A 19,043-nucleotide genomic window follows, 5' to 3' on the forward strand; every position below is an offset into this window, starting at 1 on the left:
AATTTGTTGTTTAGCTTATATTTTTGTGATTGAGGAGCTTCTCTCTCTTTTCTTTTCTTTTTTTTGGTAAGCAATAATGATGAAAATAACACAGACAATAGGCTAGTTTTCCCAGGCATTGTCAAATATATGTAACTCTGTTATAATAAAATGAATAAAAAACGTATGTGTTTATTAAAAAAAATATTTATAACTGATAGAATCTCAATTATGTGTAGGGATGTTTTGTCGCTTATGCCGTCAGCATAAGCAGCCCGTTAAAAGAGGACCATCCCAGAGGGTTTTCATTGAGATCCCTTCTGCAATGTACAGAAAAGATGCACTTGATGCTCATATGGGCTCAGACCACCACGCTGCAGCCTTTCAGGCCCATGCAACTTTGATTAAAAGTTAGATTAAGCCTAATGATTTCATTTAAGTGATATAATTCCGTAATATAGGCCTACAATGATTTTTAAACACACACACACACAATAAATGATCCTTAAATTTAACAATTTACTAAATAAGCTTTCTCATTTTTGGTAGGTGAAAACAGACCTCAGGAACAGGCTGCAGGGGGAGCACTTGGGGGCCTGCATGAGAGTTTCTATCAATGGTCCCCCTGTGGCCAAGTTCCCCTACGACAAGGCCTTGGTGAAGTTCTTCACAAAACCCAGAAAAATCTAGTGCAGCAGAGAACGATGCACACTGTGTGGTTGAAGTGCCAATGTAGCATGTTCCATTTGTATGCAATAAATGCACCTTAATAAGTCACTCTCTCCTTGTGATCTTGAATACGCTCTGGGTGAACAAAAATTTGAATGCATATATAATAATTGCAGAATTGCAGACTGCTTGCTGCGCCTTGCTGTGCGTGTGCCACACGCGTCGCGTCTGTTTAGGGTTTTTTCGGTGGGTACCACCGGGCCTGAAAAAAATTCTAGGGGAAACACTGACTCTCAGTGCAATAAAAGCTTTGCCAGTTAAAAGGCAAGAATATTTATAGAGTAAGTAATTCATGCAAAAGATGGACAAACTCCAAACGACAAAAAATACTTCTGTAAAGAAAACGAAACAATCGAGCAAAATATGAAACAATGGATATTTTTCTATCATGACAATATCGTTATATCGCACAGCCATAATGAATATTATCTTACATTCAATTTCCACAAGATGCCTTTAAATTCTACACACTGCACCTTTAATAGTGCATACTGTATAGTTGATTTTATTGTGTGAATGAATTGAGAGAAAAAGCAAGTTGAGAGTAAAAGTCTTTTAAAGAATTTTAACGGAGGTCTACTCGTTGTGGGGAGTGTGGAGAGAAACTGTTACAATTTCCTGAAACACAGAGCACAAGCTTCCATCTATATGCACATTTAATCTGTTTGATTGCTTTGATTTGTTTGCTGTGTGATGTGACAGTAATGACAGATCATATTATGTTTCTGTGTAGAAGACCCTTTAAAAAGCTCTTTCTGATTTTAGATAGTGATATGATATTAACAAGACCCAAAAGGCCTGGGATGTTCTCACAGTTCAGAGCTATTGACATTACAGATTAGTCTCTCATTCTCTTTCAATAACTCACAGCCAATATATGAGACAAATGTTTAATCACAGCTGAGTGACGAAGCAGAGATCAGTCATAATCAGCCTTTAAAAAAATATGTAAAAACAGGGAAGCTAGTGTGATCTCACCTTGTTCAGTCTAAAAACAAATCAACCAAACAATTCTATGAGCAAACACATCTGATCTTATAAAAAAAAGTGTTAAACCATGGCTCATTTAGTAGACTCTGGCGCGCTAGTTGCTATGGAAATCAAGCCATCGTTGACTCAGACTGCAGCTCAATTAAATGAAAAGTCTGATTGACTTTAACAGTGAAAACCATCTTTATCAGTGTAACATACACTAACAGTCTACACTGCAGCAAATCTGTCTCCAAACACCTTACCATTTATATGTTGAATACACTTGGTTACCGTGGCTACTAATTAATGTGAGCAGAATTAACCCAGAAGGATAATACTGTTTAGTATTTATAACATTTAAAGTCTGTGTAAAGTAAGAATAAATATGTGTTCTGAGTTTGACATACCACAGAAAAGTGGGTTGTTAACCACCCTGCCAAATTTTAATGATTAAAAAAATCACCAAATTTATGAAATTAGGCTTCAAAGTTGTGTAAAAGTCAGTGTAAAAGTCAGCCTCTGTCTTTGCTCCCAAACGCTGTGGGCGTGTCCTCCGAGTACGCTGAAACCCCGCCCCCTACCAAGTGTCACCTGTCAATCAAAGTCACCACCGCTACTTGAAACATGGACCATAGACTGTATATAAGACATGGACGTAACATCCGTGACGTCACCCATTGGTTTGTGGACTGCTGCTCGGAAGCCAATAGTATCGGATCTGAGCAGCGCCATCTTGAAAATTTCAGGTGCATGCCGGGAAAAATAAAAACACGGATTCTACTTATATGGGCATCAGGAGGAGCATGAGGCGCCCTCCTGAAGCTGTGAACCAATCAACCTGTCAATCACGACGTAGCCACGCCCTAATGCATACCCTGCTTTATCGTCAAATATAAAATCAGGGAGGCCAAAATTTCACAAATGAACATCATACTGCATTGAAGAAGGCTTTAAACTAGCGATTGAGACCATAAACACATTTTGAAAACGTTTACTGAGGTTAGAAATCAAGTGAGAAGTTGGTGAATTCTCCATTGACTTGTATAGAGACGGTCCTTTTGACACCAAAACGGTCGCCCCCTGGTGGCCTTTTGATAGAATGCAGTTTTAAGTTACTTCCATGTTGGCATCATTTCAGAGGACCGGAACTCCCCGCCTGACATGGACGCACTGTCTGAGAGCGTTCTGCTGCTAACTCAGCTGCTAACTCAGTTAACTGGCAAACTGTAGACTGTAGTAGTAGTAGTGTTAGATGTAGTAACAATAACTCACCACTAGGCAGGTTAACCACTGAGAAGAGCGGCCTCTCAGTTAGAGCCAAGATGTTATGGACCCGTGAAATGTGTTCCGATGTCCGAGTAGTTCCGAGATAATTTATGCACGACACCGTAAAAGGGATGAATAATTGTTGTAACTGTACCTTGTCTGAAATCATTTCAGTTTTGTGCGACACCCATAGCTCTTCAAATAGGATGGAAAGAGAACCTTTCATCATGAATTTACCACCCTTTTCAAAAACAAATGCGCAAATAGCGCAACATATAGACCCTTTCATGGCCTACGTCACTGTGACGTCACAACGTTAGCTGGAGGCAAAACAAAGGTAAGCTTGAGGCGAACACCTGCAAAAATGTCGTCGTTTTTGGGTGCCAAAACCGCACAAGCAAAAACACAAACTTAAAGTTTTATCGCATACCAGCCACTGCCAGTCGTAGACTACTTTGGTTGAACGCGATAAGACTCATTCAAATATAAATGATTCAAATTCAGTTTCTGGTGGCACATATTTCAGCCCATAGGGGCAGTCCTGTCAAATTATCCATCCAGTGAGTGAGAGTGTAGGGGTCAGTGAATGTCGTCCCGTCAGTCAATGTCAATGTTTTAAAATAACACACACGGTCTCAGAGAGTTAGTGTATTTACATATTTACTAAAATTAGATTTTTCCTTGTCCATTGCCAAAACTTGTTAAAACACGCTAACCGGCGTCCGTTAAAACACGCTAACCGGCGTTTACAAGCTATACCTTTTGAGATGTTTTGCCTCCAGCTAAGCCCCGCCCCCAAAATACGTCACACTGTTTACAAGCTGAGAAGGGGTCTATAAGGAAACCCTATTTTTTAAATAAATGAATGTGCGGACTATAACTAATAATAGACTACACTTTATAGTATTTCATGTAGTTAACATAACAACGCTGACTGACCCGAGTCAGACCCGTACTCGGTGTCTCTCGGGTTTTCTCGGTTTTACACATTTTAGCGAACAGATCCAGGACCCGAGGTTGTAAAATCTAATCCGACCCGGACCCTATTTGACTACAGAAAAAATGGACCCGGACCCGTACGGGTCTCGGGTCGGGGCCGGATAATTTCGGACAGCCCGATCCGAGTTAACCTCTACTCTCAGTCTTATATAGTAGGGGAGGGGCCAAGGTCACGCGGGCATACCACTACGTCACGGTGTAGCCTTTTTTGCAGGCTCAGAAAATCAGTACAGAAAAATCAGAACATGAATACCTGATGTTAATCATATTGATATTATCTCTCCATATCTGCACGGGAGTACTTAAAATAATGTCTGAATCATGCTGTCATTCATAATACTCATATAATATAAATGGTGATGTGTTTTCCATTGAATTTGCATCCACAATCTGCATCTAGCTAGCAGCAGATTTGCTTTATTTCAAACTGTGCCTGGACTGCCCTCCTGATGTCTCCTGTGAGTGCAGGACAACTTAGTAAGATGTGATCATTAAGTTAGGAAAACAAAATACTGTATTGGTCTGAATATAGGAGAGGGTCTTTCCTGGAAAATATAAGTGGTGAATAAAGTGGGGTCTTGTTATATTCAGGGTCTAAACTTTTAAATGACAATATACATTCACGATGACAGATGGTGCAAAACATCACAGAGTAGGCCAAGTTAAACAACAACTAAGGTAACAGTAAGGTGTTTTCGTCACCTCGACTAGAGACTTCACTGTCTGTCCTCTGCTCCACGTGTGGAGGTGCAGCTCCGCCCGCAGTGATACAGAGGAGAGAGCAGAGAGACTCAGTGCGATTGTAACTGACAGCAAAACACAGTAGAGCTGAGATAAGAGGTGCACATAAATGAGGTAAATAACAAATAAATGTAGTCTCTACTGCCGGGCTATTCAATTGGCGGCCCCCGGGCCAGGCCCGGCCCACGGGGGATTTTGTGCCGGCCCTTTGGGCGGACTATAGGGAATACATGCAGGTAGTTTCATATACAGCTCATGGCTATGCCTCATGCAGTCTCTGGTATAGTAAGTGGCGGTATGCACCCCGTAATCAAAAGAGGCGGGAGAATATACCTGTTTTGGCCGGACACATATTTTGGGGGACCGCAATGGACCAATCAAAGTTGCCCATACGCGCTCTTAATTTGTTTCTTCTTTCAAGCGAAGCACGGAGCTCGACTGACTAGACAAAATGTCTCTCTCTACTTTAAAAAAACGAAAAGTTGACTCAGAGAATAGACAGTTCAACAGTGCATGGACAGAGAAATATGTGTTTATTGCTGTAAGTGCGAAGCCTGTGTGTCTAATCTGCAACGAGTGCCTCTCCGTGTGTAAAGAGTACAATTTGAGAAGGCATTTCAAGACAACACATGCTAACTTTGATGCTACGTTCCCACCGGGCTCTGCTGCTCGGAGCCAGAAGATATCGGGGCTTACATCTTGTTATGAGCAAAGACGTCGCACCTTGTTTCGGGCCTGCACGGATCAGGAGAGAGCAACGGCTGCATCGTTAAGGGTGGCATGGATATTAGGCAAAAATAAAAAGCCGTTTACAGACTCAGAGACTGTCAAAGAGTGTATGCTGGCATCCATCGAGGAAGTGGTTACAGATGAGAAAACCCGAAAAAGCATAATCGATTCAATCAAGCTAATTCCAATATCTGACACGTCAAATATGAGGAGAGTGGAGGCCCTCGCATCGGACGTCTCCGAGACGCTTTTGGACAAGCTGAGGAAGGCGGAGGTGATGTTTTTGGCCGTGGACGAATCGACGGATAACAGCGATGTTGCACAGCTGTGCCTCTACGTGCGATTTTTTGATGGGGAATGCTTTCGTGAGGATCTGCTTGGATTAATTCCCATGGAAGGACACACCACCGGTGAGATTTTATTCACAAAAATTGCTTCATTTTTTGAAGAGAACAAGTTGGATTTGGCGCGCGTTAACATGTTGGTGACGGATGGTGCGCCCTCGATGACGGGCAGGGAGCAGGGGCTCGCCGCGAGGATGGCAGCCGCGGCTCCGCAGCTGAGATCGGTTCATTGCCTCATCCACCAAAGCCTCCTGTGTGCCAAGCTAAGTGGTGAGTTAAAAGAGACCATGGACTCCGTCATGGCAATTATAAACTTTATCCGTTGTACCTCCAGCTTACAGCACCGACTTTTCCGCAAGTTGTTGACTGACATGTCAGCTGAATACAAAGATTTGCTCATTCACAATGACATTAGATGGCTTAGCAAAGGAAACGCATTGAAACGATTTTGTGAACTAAGAGAGGAGATTGTGGTGTTTCTCCGGAATTCAAAGCTGAAAAAAGCTGGCAAGTTCCTGTCTCTGATGGAAAATAACGAGTTTAATGCTGCTGTATGCTTTTTGAGCGATATTTTCCATCATTTGAACCAACTCAACATGGAACTGCAGGGCAGAGATAAAACAGTCACGCAATTTGTGGAGAGACTTCATGCTTTTCAAAGGAAGCTCTCACTTTTCTCAGCTGATCTTTGTCCAGGGAAGATGCTCCACTTCCCCACATTGAGGAAATCAGGCCTACAAATCACAAAAGTGATGTCAGGCTTTATTGACTCATTAAAAAGCAACTTTGCCACTTGGTTTGATGATTTCAGCATCCCCCATGAAGTGATGAGATTTGTGAAGGACCCTTTCTGTGTGAACATTGAGGCAGACTTTGCAATGAAAGCAAAGGAGCTGATCACGTCATTGGACGAGGCACCTTTACAACTGGAACTCATTGACATTCAGTCATCAGAAGACTTGCGACAGTCATTGCAGCAGGCAGGTTTTGAAAAATTCTGGACTCATGAAGTCAGCCAAGAGAAATTTCCACTCTCAAGGGGTCTTGCACTTTTTCTCCTTACAATGTTTGGCTCAACATACACTTGTGAATCGTCATTCTCACACATGAATGCCATTAAAACTCACAATCGGATATCTCTCACTGACCAGCATTTGCAACACTGCTTGAGCATTGCTCTGACAACATATACCCCTGACTTCACTGCTCTTGCTAAGTCAAGAAAATGCCATTTCTCTCATTAGATGGATGAGGTAACAGGCATGTTAGTCAAGCCAGCAATGAGGACTCATTTTTGAACAGTGTGATGCAGTTTACATGTTATTCACCCCATAATGCCATATTATGCACTTAATGTTTTTCTTCATGTGGTATGGCTCAGCTGAACTGAATATTGAGGTGTCTGGTACAATTTTTGGACAGATAAGAATGAAAAGCCCTCACCAAATCTCCTTATCAGTGTGTCTGCTTTTGGCTGAGTAGTTGGAGCAGAGGAAGAGTTTCACATTGGTATTGTCAAGCAAGGTCAACTAAGGGACTGTTAAATTGATCATCTCATCTCAGGATCTCATGTTTTAGCAGGACTAACCTGGATGAAGTGATTAGTTTTGGATGCAATTTGAAACATTTTGGCTTGATAAAATACCATGCACTGTTAGTTGGTATAATTCTGTTCAGTAGCATAGTATGTAGTCTTGTTTTGTATTTGTTGGTGCATTTGAAGTTTACTTTGTCTGTCAGTCCATGTGCCATATCTGTTATTTAGAATTTTATTCATTGAACAGAGTGATGCAATTTGAAATACTTTGCCTTGATAAAATAGCATGCAGTGATATGTTGCTATAATTCTATTCTATTTGCTGTTCTATTCACTGGTTTTATCATTGTTGGTGGAGTTCTGATTTTGCCTGTCAGTCAAACTAGTGAAATATTAAATATGTGTGATATGGCTCTGATTTTTGAACATGATGTTGCTATTTGAAATTAACAGTGACTTGGACCTATTTGTCTTAATATAACACAATGCACATGTTGCCATGCACTTACAAAATAAATTCTATATTAACTCCTTCAGTATGTTGTTAAAATTTGTTCATATGTTACCATGATTACTAATTTTCTGGCCCCTTATTTGGCCTCAGTTTCATGAACTGGCCCCAGTTCCCCAGTAATTGAATAGCCCTGCTTTACTGCATTTTAGTGTCATTTATTGTCAACTGAGTCTCTCTCCTCTGCTGTGTTTCGCCATGGGCAGCGCTGAGAACTGTGTGTGTGTGCGTGTGTGCGTGCATGTGTGCGTGCTTGCGAGGAAACCGTGAACCGGGTGAATACTCCAGTTGTCAGTATGTTACTCATTACAATACTATAAGTGCAACAGAAGTTTTGCATGTTAAAAAAAGAAGAATTAGTTATAATTAATTAAAGTATTTTTTCCAAAAACAACATAAACCGGTGGGGGGGTTGTCCTATATTCAGGTCAATATGGCATATTGTAGTGATCTTGAATATTTAGTAGATATTTATTGCTCGAACTGCAAAAAATGTCATATAACTTGCGAAACTGTAATATTAAAATAGTTAGGTATCATTAATGCAATTAATGCAAGCCATTAATCCTTTTTAAGTTTAAGGCCATCTATTTAGATGTGCTGTCTTCAAAAAATGTTAATTCAGACATCAAATACCTAATTTTAACTTTAAGAGTAACTACACCCTCAAGGGGGCAACAACTGTAGGAGGCGCATACTGACTCACCATCTCACAGAGCAGCTGGTAGTCAGAGTTAAACAGCCAGCTGCTATCAGACTCTGTGTGTCTGTGCTGGAAGGACAGAGTCTCAACTCAGACAGTCCCTGGAAGCACATTCAGAGAGTTACTGTGTGGTTGCTGTGTTGTAACTGAGCTAGCAGCGCTGCTATGAGAGGCTCTCCCAGTGTGTGTGTGTGTGTGTGTGTGTGTGTGTGTGTGTGTGTGTGTGTGTGTGTGTGTGTGTGTGTGTGTGTGTGTGTGTGTGTGTGTGTCTTCAGGGGAGTGTCACATAGCTGTAGGCTTGCTGTTTATTGAGCTTGAAGTTACTGTTCATCTTGTTAAATTCCAGTGGCCACTATAAAATCAGTAAATATATTAGATTAAAACAAAGCTCCCTCTGTGACTACTGCTATTCACAGTTGGATATGAAAGAACATTTAGAATGAGGATAGCTGCATATGAGCACTTCAAGTCATTCCAGTGTGCAGCATGATAAGGCTGCGATCAGTAAAGGGGCTCTCTGGCCAACATGCTGTATTTATGAGCCAGAGTTTCACAGTAGAGTAAAAAGGACACAGCAGGTTGCGTCAGGACAGACTGCAGACTGATGGATGGCACACCCACCTTCATCATCGATCCACTTGAGCGTGATGGGCTGCTGCTTGGCAACGCTGCACATCGTTCTCACCTCCTCACACAACTCCACAAAGTTTACTGTTGCAGCCAAGTCTGTGATCAACATGTCCCTGAATGTAGAGACACACACACACACACATAGAAAATGTCAAGATTGAATCACTTGGTTGGAAGTGGAGCAGAGATCAAGAGAGCCCGCAGGGGGGTTAGAGAGAGAGTCAACAGCAAAGTGACACTAAACTTCCCACATGGTTAAATTATGGTTACAAACAGGGAGGCTCATTTTGAAATGACTGGTAGGTTAGGTCAGCTGGTATCTGCCTGTTATGGAGATGTGATTCACTGTGTGTGTGTGTGGGGGGGGGGGGACTTTTGCAGATGTTACATGGTGCCATTCAGAATTTGGACCAATGAATACAATTAAAAAGGCACTAATTTACTAGTCATGGAGAGAACAGTGTAAACTGTGGTACAATGAGCGAGAACATTTATTCTTGACCTTGGAAACAGTTTGACAAAATAATCTTAGCACAGATGGTGTTTGCTCAGCAAACTGAGGAAACACATGCCGATGATGAAGACTGCGCTAAGTAACACAAGGTCCACATACCATCTTAAGATTAGTTTATATAATATATGCTGTTTTCTGTGGGTGAGCTCAGGCTTGGAGACAACCTGTATTGTGTAAGACTGCGTTTACGTTACAGGCTTTAATGCTCAGTACTGATTTTTTAGTCAGATCATTTTCTATGTTGACTACCATTATATTATACTACACTGTGAGGTGCAGTCACTGAATGAGGACGACAGGTGATATGAATATATATGAATCAAAAGTAGGATCACATATGCTAAAATCTGATTTGGTTTGTTCTAAGTTCAGATCTGAGTCACTTGAAAAAAATCTAGATTTTGGGCCACGTCAGCATGTAATATGAATGTAGCCTAAGAGAGATGCTGTCAAGTTGTATTTTAGTCAAGTTGTATCTATGCAGCTTGACCATTCTTCATTTTAACATCAAACAGGTCACATCGTACAGGTATCTGGGTATCCACCTGGATAACATCTTCAGCTGGAGTGATCACATAGACCATGTATGTTCCCGTTTATAGCAAAGGTTGTATTTTTTACGCAGACTGAGGGTGTTTGGTGTCAGCCAGAACATCATGTTTTTATTTTATCAGGCAGTGATGGAGAGTGTCATCAGGTATGGGATGATCTCTCCACACAGTCCAAATCTAAGTTGCGGCGCCTGGTACAGACTGCTATGAAGGTGATAGGGAGGACTGTAAAGCTCTCCCTTCAGTCCATCTATGAGCAGTCTGTACTCTATTGTCGGACCCGTCCCACATCCTTCAAACGCAATACGAGCTCTTATCTTCTGGCAGAAGGTACAGAATCCCAAAATGCAAACTGAACCGTTTTAAATACTCTTTCGTACCCACCTCCATCAATATGTTAAATAGATCTGTACACTGAGGGAAGTGTGCAATAACTTGGTGTTCTGTTTGTTTTGTTTTTTATTTTGCTTTAATCTTTCATTGAATGTGTCATGAGTGTGTATGTAGCCTACGTGTACGTCTTTAGCTGTATGTATTTTATGTGTATTTATTGTCTGTACGGGCAGCTACTACTATGCACTACGCACTTTGAGTCCATGACAAATTTCCCCTAGGGGACAATAAAGTATATTCTATTCTATAATCTGTCACTGTCAAGTTCAAAAACTTTGGGGGAAATCACTACTAGAGTTATTGTATACTGAAATGTCTTCGCACTACATTTTTTTATCTTCTGCTAGAAATGACAGTGTCAAGTATGAAGTTGAGGATAATGCATGTTTAAAAACCTCTTTAAAAACTATACAGCTGATACTTTTACAGCAAAGACTTTTCTAACAATCTGGATGAAAAAACTATTCTGTACATGATGAAAACAATCTACAGCTAGTTTCCCAAACTGAAACTCTATTTTATAATTCAAGTAGACAAATAGATGTAATGAAAGCACAAACTGAGACTATAATGGAAACCATGGTAGCAGTACCGATTAGTAGCAGTAATACTAGTAATACTAAAAAAGAAGTATCTGCAGTACTGAAGTTATCTCTCAACAGATTCACTTTCTTTTCAGTTTCTTAAATACTTTGAGGAAAACAAAGTAAAGTAACACAATCCTTTTATTTAGCAAAGGAGACAGAAGTTGCACTAATTTAAATACCGGAGCTGGAAGCAGGACACACATTGGTAACCTGAAACAGGAAGCACAAACAGACTGAATTTCATCTTGGTATTGACTTCATTTACCCTTATCAGTTGATGACTATTTTAAATATGGGTGTGCATGGTCAGTTTCAACAGACACCCTCATGTTCTGCTGCTGGTTGAATAAGAATGTATTCACATTCAACAGTGCAGCTGTTTAGAATTAGCCAGGGCCAAACTTGAGCATGTTTTATACTAGAAACACATCTTACCTACTAACCTGTGCTGCTCAATCTAGAACTGTAGTTCAGTGTCTATGTGAGTGTGTCTGGCAGGTTTCTCTCTCTCTGTGTGTGTGTGTGTGTGTGTGTGTGTGTGTGTGTGTGTGTGTGTGTGTGTGTGTGTGTGTGTGTGTGTGTGTGTGTGTGTGTGTGTGTGTGTGTGTGTGTGTGTTTTATAGGCTACTTTCAGGGACACATTTCAGACCTAAGACCAGTTATCTGGGGACAGCTTGTCCAGCTGGGAAAAGGGAGGCATGTCTCCAATTGGTAAAACACAGATTTTTGGGTCAGGTTAGTAGTTAAGGGTTACGATAAGTCTCCCGGAAATTCATGTTAGTCTATGTAATGTCACCAAACGTAACCTAGGGTGTGTGTGCGTTTATGGTGTTGTATTTGTTGGACTCTGACGGGGTGGAGCACAGACAGCTTGTTTCTCAGCAGGCACTGCCCCACGCAATCAACACCAACAATTCAAAGAGGAATGATGTCAGACAGACACACGCACACACACGCTAAAGCACACACACACAGTAGAGTTATGCCTATAGGTTTGTCAAAGCTGCTTTACATTGATTCAGTATTTTTCCTGTTATCAGATAACATACAGTATGGGTGAGTTAACTCTGATGAAATTCATATGAAGTACTGTATGAACTGTGTGACAATGGCTGCTGATATCTCATATTTACTTGATATTTTATCACAACCTTTTGGACTTCTAATACTTATTGGCATCAGGCCTTTAGTAGATCTTGACCATTCTTACGCAACATTTGAATATAATTAAACATGTGGTCTTCTGCTTCTAGTCCTCTCTCTGTGCTATTAGCAGACATACTAATAAGAATGCGTTCTGCTCTGTTGGTTGTTAAGCAGCCATATGGTTTCAAGAATCTGACCCTTGCACTATTTGCTGAGTGTATATAGTGAGGAGTGCTCAGCGCACTGAGGAAATTGTCGTGTTCGAGAGCATAAAGCTACCTATCAACATGTTGATCTTTGATCCCTCTAATCAAAACATTTCTTTCACCTCCAGCTTGAAGACTGTACAATGGTCAGTCTGTCTTGGTTACTTGGTAACACATAAGGTGCTCCAGTGTTTTTTTTGTACTTTATTCTGGGAAACGCCATTAAGACAAGTGAATGGAGGTAATTAAACAACATAAATTGTGGCCAAAAGAGATCTATATGTATGAAATAGACTGATCCATCAGTGTGTGGAGGTAAAGAGCTCTGTTATAGGCTTTAATGCTTTATGAGAATATCTCAGATATGATGATGGATGATTGTGGGGAAGCCTCTGCTGATATGTATTCATTGACCTATTGATCTGTGATAGTGGGGTATGTTAACACTGCTCTACTGCTGGAGGACAGACTGCTGTTTCTATACTACACTTAAAATACTGATGCCAACATGCAGGCACCTGGTCTTCAAAGTACAGTATTTACAGTAGAGTATGCTCCACATCCAATTATACAGAACAGGTAGGCATAAATAATAGCTTAACTAGAACTGTTTTAATGGCAGTTTCTTTTATACAGTCTCTTCTGTGGACATTTGTTAGCACATTAAGAGGGAACTACTGTGGCTGCTGATGATTGGTTGCTGGATCTCAATTCTGGATTTAATTTAAACAACAAAATAAGAATCTGTGTTTTTATCTGCTGATTCTGGATATTAAGAAGTGAGTGAAAATCATATATTTTTTTAAGTACTGTAAGTCTAAAATAAGGACAGATTTACAAATGAACATTAAAGTTAGGGCTGATAATTATCAATATTATATTGATACTTTGTAGATATCATCTTAGATTTTGAATATCGTAATATAGTGATATGGAATAAGTGTGTTTTCCTGCTTTCAAAGGCTGCATTACAGTAAAAATGTAATTATCTGAGCTTATCACACTGTTTTATTATCTGCCTTTATCCACTTAGTCATATGGAGTTGGGGGTTAGTGTATAGTAATATCTGACAGATGGAGGTGGGGGGGGGGGGGGGGGGCCGACTTACTCTGACATTTGGCCATTTTCCTACTTATTTTAATCAATATTCATGTTTGATAAATGCTTTTAAGCTGCTCATGAATGCTCTGTTCATATAAGTTGTGATGCTATTCCTTCAAGTCAGTGTATACATTGTATACGGTTACTGAAAACGTGTAAAGACTGATAACACTGTAATACTGAATTGTGGAGATAGAGCGTTAAACTGTTTTTCACCATTTCTGTATTCCTGATTTGCTGAGCTTGCATATAACGGCTACACCGTGACGTGCATGAACCTGACCCCTCAGATAGATACTGCGGGTTACTTCTAACCCTCTCAGCCATAAATTGTTCTCCTCTCATTAGCAAATGTACAGTATTGTAACCCAAAAATGTGAGTTCTTGTATTCTTAAGTCTTTATATAGAGAGCAAAGACAGGTAAGAAGTGTTGATGTCGCACCCCTTCCCCTACACTATCTGCAAAGTACTATATATGGTAATAAAGTTCTAATCTTGTGTCAACAGTTCAATATGGGGGTTAAAAGCATGTTCAGCATATGTGTGTATATGAAAACTGAGTTTAACAGGGCTCAGTTCCTGTCCCCTCTGTACACACAGTCACCTCTAAAAAGGATTCTGAGGCTGTGACCAAGCCAGGAGCTGTGAAGCACTCCTGACCCAGTTCAGAGTTTGGAGTGTCTTCTACATGAGAAGCAGCACTTCCACCTCTCTGACATTCACATCTACATGTCAGATAAAAGAAGAACTGTGCTGTCCTCAGATGAACTGTACAACTCATTATGTGGTATTTTCAGGCATGTGGTCCTGTAAGCATGCTGAGTGGATTTATAAGCTACTGAAAGAGGCGGGGGTCTTTTCCTTCTAATATTTTAGTCTGTTTAAGATGTGCTGATCTGTTAATCATGAGCTTGTGTATGCTGTGGACCCTGTTACTACACTGAGCAGGAAGTTATTCCATTCATGCACTCAGTGGCATGACATCAGCTAAGTCTTTCTGAGATCATTAGTCGATTAGTTGATCCACAAGAAATAATCAATAATATTTATAATTCTATTCATCTTTTAATTCATGTCTTAAAGTAACATGATTTTGAGTGTAGTTAAATCAATTGACAGGCCATTTTAATTGGCTGATATTAGTTTATTGTATGTGTATCAGATTAGTATGGCTGTGAATGTTGGCAGTAAGAAATGAGGTAACTGCAGTACAGAAGTTGTATAGCAGGTAATGTATGTGTGAGATCATCAGTATGTCCACCAGACAGCTCTGACACGTTTATTTTTACACTGTGAAATGTTCCACTCACTACTCGTCCATGTCACGCACACCTGACAGAACAGTACACTTCTGTGTTAATCAATACAGCTGTCTGTGCTGTGCCTGAACACAGACAGAGCAGACACTGCAGCTGCTGCTCACACTATACTGTCTGTGTACACACTGTGCTAATGCTGCTAACATTTAGAATGATGCATAGAGGACAACTCTGACATATTAATAAGCTAACTATAGCAAGGCTAGCATGCTAAACTCTATCCGTTAAACTCTACTTTATATTTAAGTTTGCCATGCCAACCAGCTGCTAATATTTTAATTATAGATTAATCTGATAATTATTTCCACCATAAGTTGATTAATGAACTGTTTAAAAAATGGCATTCACAGTTTCTCAGAGGACACAGTAATGACTTCAAACTGCTTGTTTTGACTGACTAAAAGTCTAAAATGTCAAGATATTAAATAAATTTTCATATATGAAAAAGAAAGTGGAAATATTTTCCTTTAAGGAACTGGAACCATCAAATATTTGGCTTGTTTTTCCCTTGAAAAAATACTGAAATGATTAATCGATTGTCACGATAGTTGCTGATTAATTTTTTGACAATCAACTAATCGATTGATTAAAAAATCCTTGCAGCTACAATTCCAAATATAACAATAAAAACACAGCTGAATAAGAATGTAGTGTGTCTTCATAATAAGGATGATGATGAGGAGTAAAGCATATGGATATGGATATTAACTGCACCAATAACAACAGAAATTAAAATAAATAAAATAAAAATACTCAGAGAATTACAGTCATACAAATAGGTAAATCATTATAATATAGGATAGGGAGGGAAGCAGACAGACGCAAGATTACAAGAAGACTAAAGGTTAAAAGGATGAGCCTTCAGGTTGTGACAGAACAATAGATCAGCTGTATCATTAACTATGGAATGACTGATGGAGCCTATCAGCTGACTGAAGGTAAAAACACTACAAATCATCTACTGTATACTAGAAAATATGTTATAAGATGAACACATAGAATTTCACACAGAGCTGTTGGCACAGTGTTGTGAGTTATTTGTGAACTGTGAAAGAAATTACACAGAAATTACAAATTGTTGCAAGATTTAAAAAATGTAAAATAAAAAAAAGTCTAAATTTGAGGAGTAGTTAAAGTTGAAGAGCAATAGATTAATCATATTTGTCCAAGTTAGGCTTATTATCAAAGACAACATCATAAATGTATAAATACACCACCTACAAAATGTAAAGAGGGGAGAAATTATTTAAAACCACAAACACAGGATAAAAATGATCCAATGATGAGTGACAGCTTTACACTCAGTTAAAAGGATACGTTTCCAATTGTTCAAGTCTGTCTTAAAGCTGAGCTCAATATAACCACTTAGGAAATCAAAATCTAAGCCAATCAATCAATATCAAAGTTGATCAAAATTCCACCACATCCATAACTCAGTCAATATTAGAGGCCAAATGTCAAAGTGTAAGTCAGACAGTCCTCACGCTCCCCTCCCCCAAGCTGTCAGATATTATCATACATTCCGACCACAAACTTGTCAATTACGTTGCATTGACATTTAACAGAAACATATACTGTATCATATGTTAAAGGATATGTTCACAGTTTTAAAGTTAATCCTAAAACAGCAGTCATGTGACCATATGAACAGTTAAGAATGTTTCCTCTCTGTAATCATTCCTCCTGTTCATACTGAATATTAAAAGATTTCCTTCAAATGTGTTTTCAATGGAGCACAAAATCCACACAGTCATTTAAAAGTAGATGATCAGCTTCTATTCAGCTTCATCAGTGTGAGTTAGTCATATCAAGTGATATCTGACACATTTACAGTCTTTTTAGCATCAAATTCCCTCTTAGTGTTTCTCTGTTGAGCTGTGGTGGAAGTATAGTAACAAAAAGACTTTGCTACTAAAAACACTGTAATGTTGAAACATAGAAGATGAAGATTTGACTCATTCAGACGACTGAAGCTTCATATTAGCTTCAGATCAACTTTTAAATCCATGTTTACACAGAAGGAGGACTGTGGATTTAGTCCTCCATCACTTCCATTGTAAGTACATTATGAAGAGATCTTCTAATGGTCAGTATGAACAGGAGGAATGATTACAGCTAGAAAAACACACATAATGTACATTTGGGCTCCTGTAAAACACACTTGAAAAATTGTGAACCTGTCCTTTAAACCTCACATAATGTAGCTGAGGAACTGAAGGACGCTGGAAGGAGGAATGTGGATATTAAATATTATCAAGGACCTTCAATAACATTTGAACAACTTCCAGCAGCAGCAGCAGCTCATGTTTGTCAGTGTCTGGGAGTTCACAAGTCATAAGAAAAGTTCAATCCTACAGGAAGGCTTTATTTATCAACACAACTAAACATCTGCATTTGATACACTTGACATGACAATGACTCATACTAAAGCATACCAATCATGACTGTCATTATGAATATGCCAGAGGAGTGCAGTGTCTCCCACCACCACACAGTCTGTAAGCTACAAGTCTCCATTCCACAGGTGTTTCCCCTCGTCATCGTCACCTCCTCTCTATTTGTTTCCCACACTAAGTTCAACACTTACCCGCTGTAGTGTGCTTTAATTTTCACCGTCTGCGACTGAAAGTCCATTATGGCTCCGTTTGACGCTGGCATATGCATGGTAGAGTTTGGTTTATGTTCCGACTTAGCCCGACGTTAACGGGACAGGCCCAGGCTAACGTTAGCTGTGTGACGTCGCAGAGTAACGGCTGAGTGAAGCCGGTACAGGTAACGTTTGTTTGTTCCTCACCCCTGCTGACAATAACTACTTCAGCTACTTTCTACTTTCTTTCGTTTGGACAGCAGAAGAAGCTCCCAAAACTATCAAGTTAACATGAATGACTTAATCGTTTCCGACTTGATGTGTCAAAATAAAATATGTCAATAGGGGTATTCAGCGCTGGCCTTTATAATTCCTATCAATGCTTTTATTTTGGGAGTAGAAACTCTTGATCCGTGGTGGTGTTCAGAGTGTCTCTAGGGAGCTTGACACAGTTTTTATGGCTCACTATGGTTACCGCAGCCCAAATTCACCTGTGCCGTTGTTTTAACGGGGCTTGTTCAAAAGCCCAAACAGTCTTAAAGACGTCCTGACAGGAAATAGACGGAAAGATCATATAGAACTTACATCACTGTCCACATGAAGTTTTTCTTTTAGTATCTTTGCATTTTTTCTCACACACGTATGAATACTGATCAGCACTGCCCTGTTGTAATGTCCTGGTTATATTCCAACATTCAAACTCTTGACTCTTTCCATTCCCAGAAATTAATCCTGACCACAAGAATGTTTATAAATGTATTCTTTATATTGGTTTTATTTTTATTAGAATTAAATTACCCTATTGATACATTAATTGCACTTTTAATTAAGGCATTATTACATTTGTTGCATAAGATCAATGAAGTAAAAAGTAAATAGTACACACAATTGGATGTAAAGTAAATGAAGCTTCCACTAATAATGTAGATATTGAGCGCCACCTGCTGGTTGATGAGTAGACACCTTCAAAGACACAGGTCAATACTTTACAGTTCTAACGCCTGTCATTGATTTCCTTTGCTGGAGTTTATTGCATGAAGAGAGGAAATCTCCTGTGTGTCACTAATTCCAAACAATGTTGTATTGTTGTATTATGAATGTATCATTTATAATAAAAGATGACAATAACAAATATACACGCTCTGGCCTATAAAAAAAGTATGATAAATATTTCCAATTTTTATAATCAAATATAATTATAAATAGCAATACATTTGATAATGATTAAGTAGGCTATAACTATTAGGCCTATTGAATCTGTTTGGTGGAAAACAAGTTTCTTTGAAAGCTGCTATTCTTCAGCATAAAAGGGGCAATTAAACCTTCCTCATGTATTCACAAGTGAAGCCACACTGGGCATACTGTGCTCAGTTACTTGAGACGTGTAGCCCACCGCTGAGTCTTGTAAAACAGCTTAGTTGTGAGGTGACTTTTAGCAAGGCCCTCAACCCCAACTGCTCCAGTGGAGCTGCTCAGTGTCCAGCAGGTCAGGCTGTG

General features: G+C 39.6%; 1 protein-coding gene across 3 annotated transcripts in view; it reads right to left on the reverse strand.

The window, feature by feature from the left end:
• Positions 1-17,733, reverse strand: part of prkcz (protein kinase C, zeta) — a 140,774-nt gene extending 123,041 nt beyond the window's left edge. For all 3 annotated transcript variants that reach the window (XM_062427587.1, XM_062427586.1, XM_062427588.1), the window contains exons 1-2: positions 17,547-17,733; positions 9,132-9,253 (exon numbers count right to left, since the gene is read on the reverse strand). In XM_062427587.1, the coding sequence (XP_062283571.1) occupies positions 9,132-9,253; positions 17,547-17,623 (199 nt within the window). In that variant the 5' untranslated portion in view covers positions 17,624-17,733. The remainder of the gene's footprint in view (positions 1-9,131; positions 9,254-17,546) is intronic.
• Positions 17,734-19,043: the final 1,310 nt, after the last annotated feature.

Source organism: Scomber scombrus, chromosome 10, assembly GCF_963691925.1.
Source record: "Scomber scombrus chromosome 10, fScoSco1.1, whole genome shotgun sequence".
Classification (NCBI taxonomy): domain Eukaryota; kingdom Metazoa; phylum Chordata; class Actinopteri; order Scombriformes; family Scombridae; genus Scomber; species Scomber scombrus.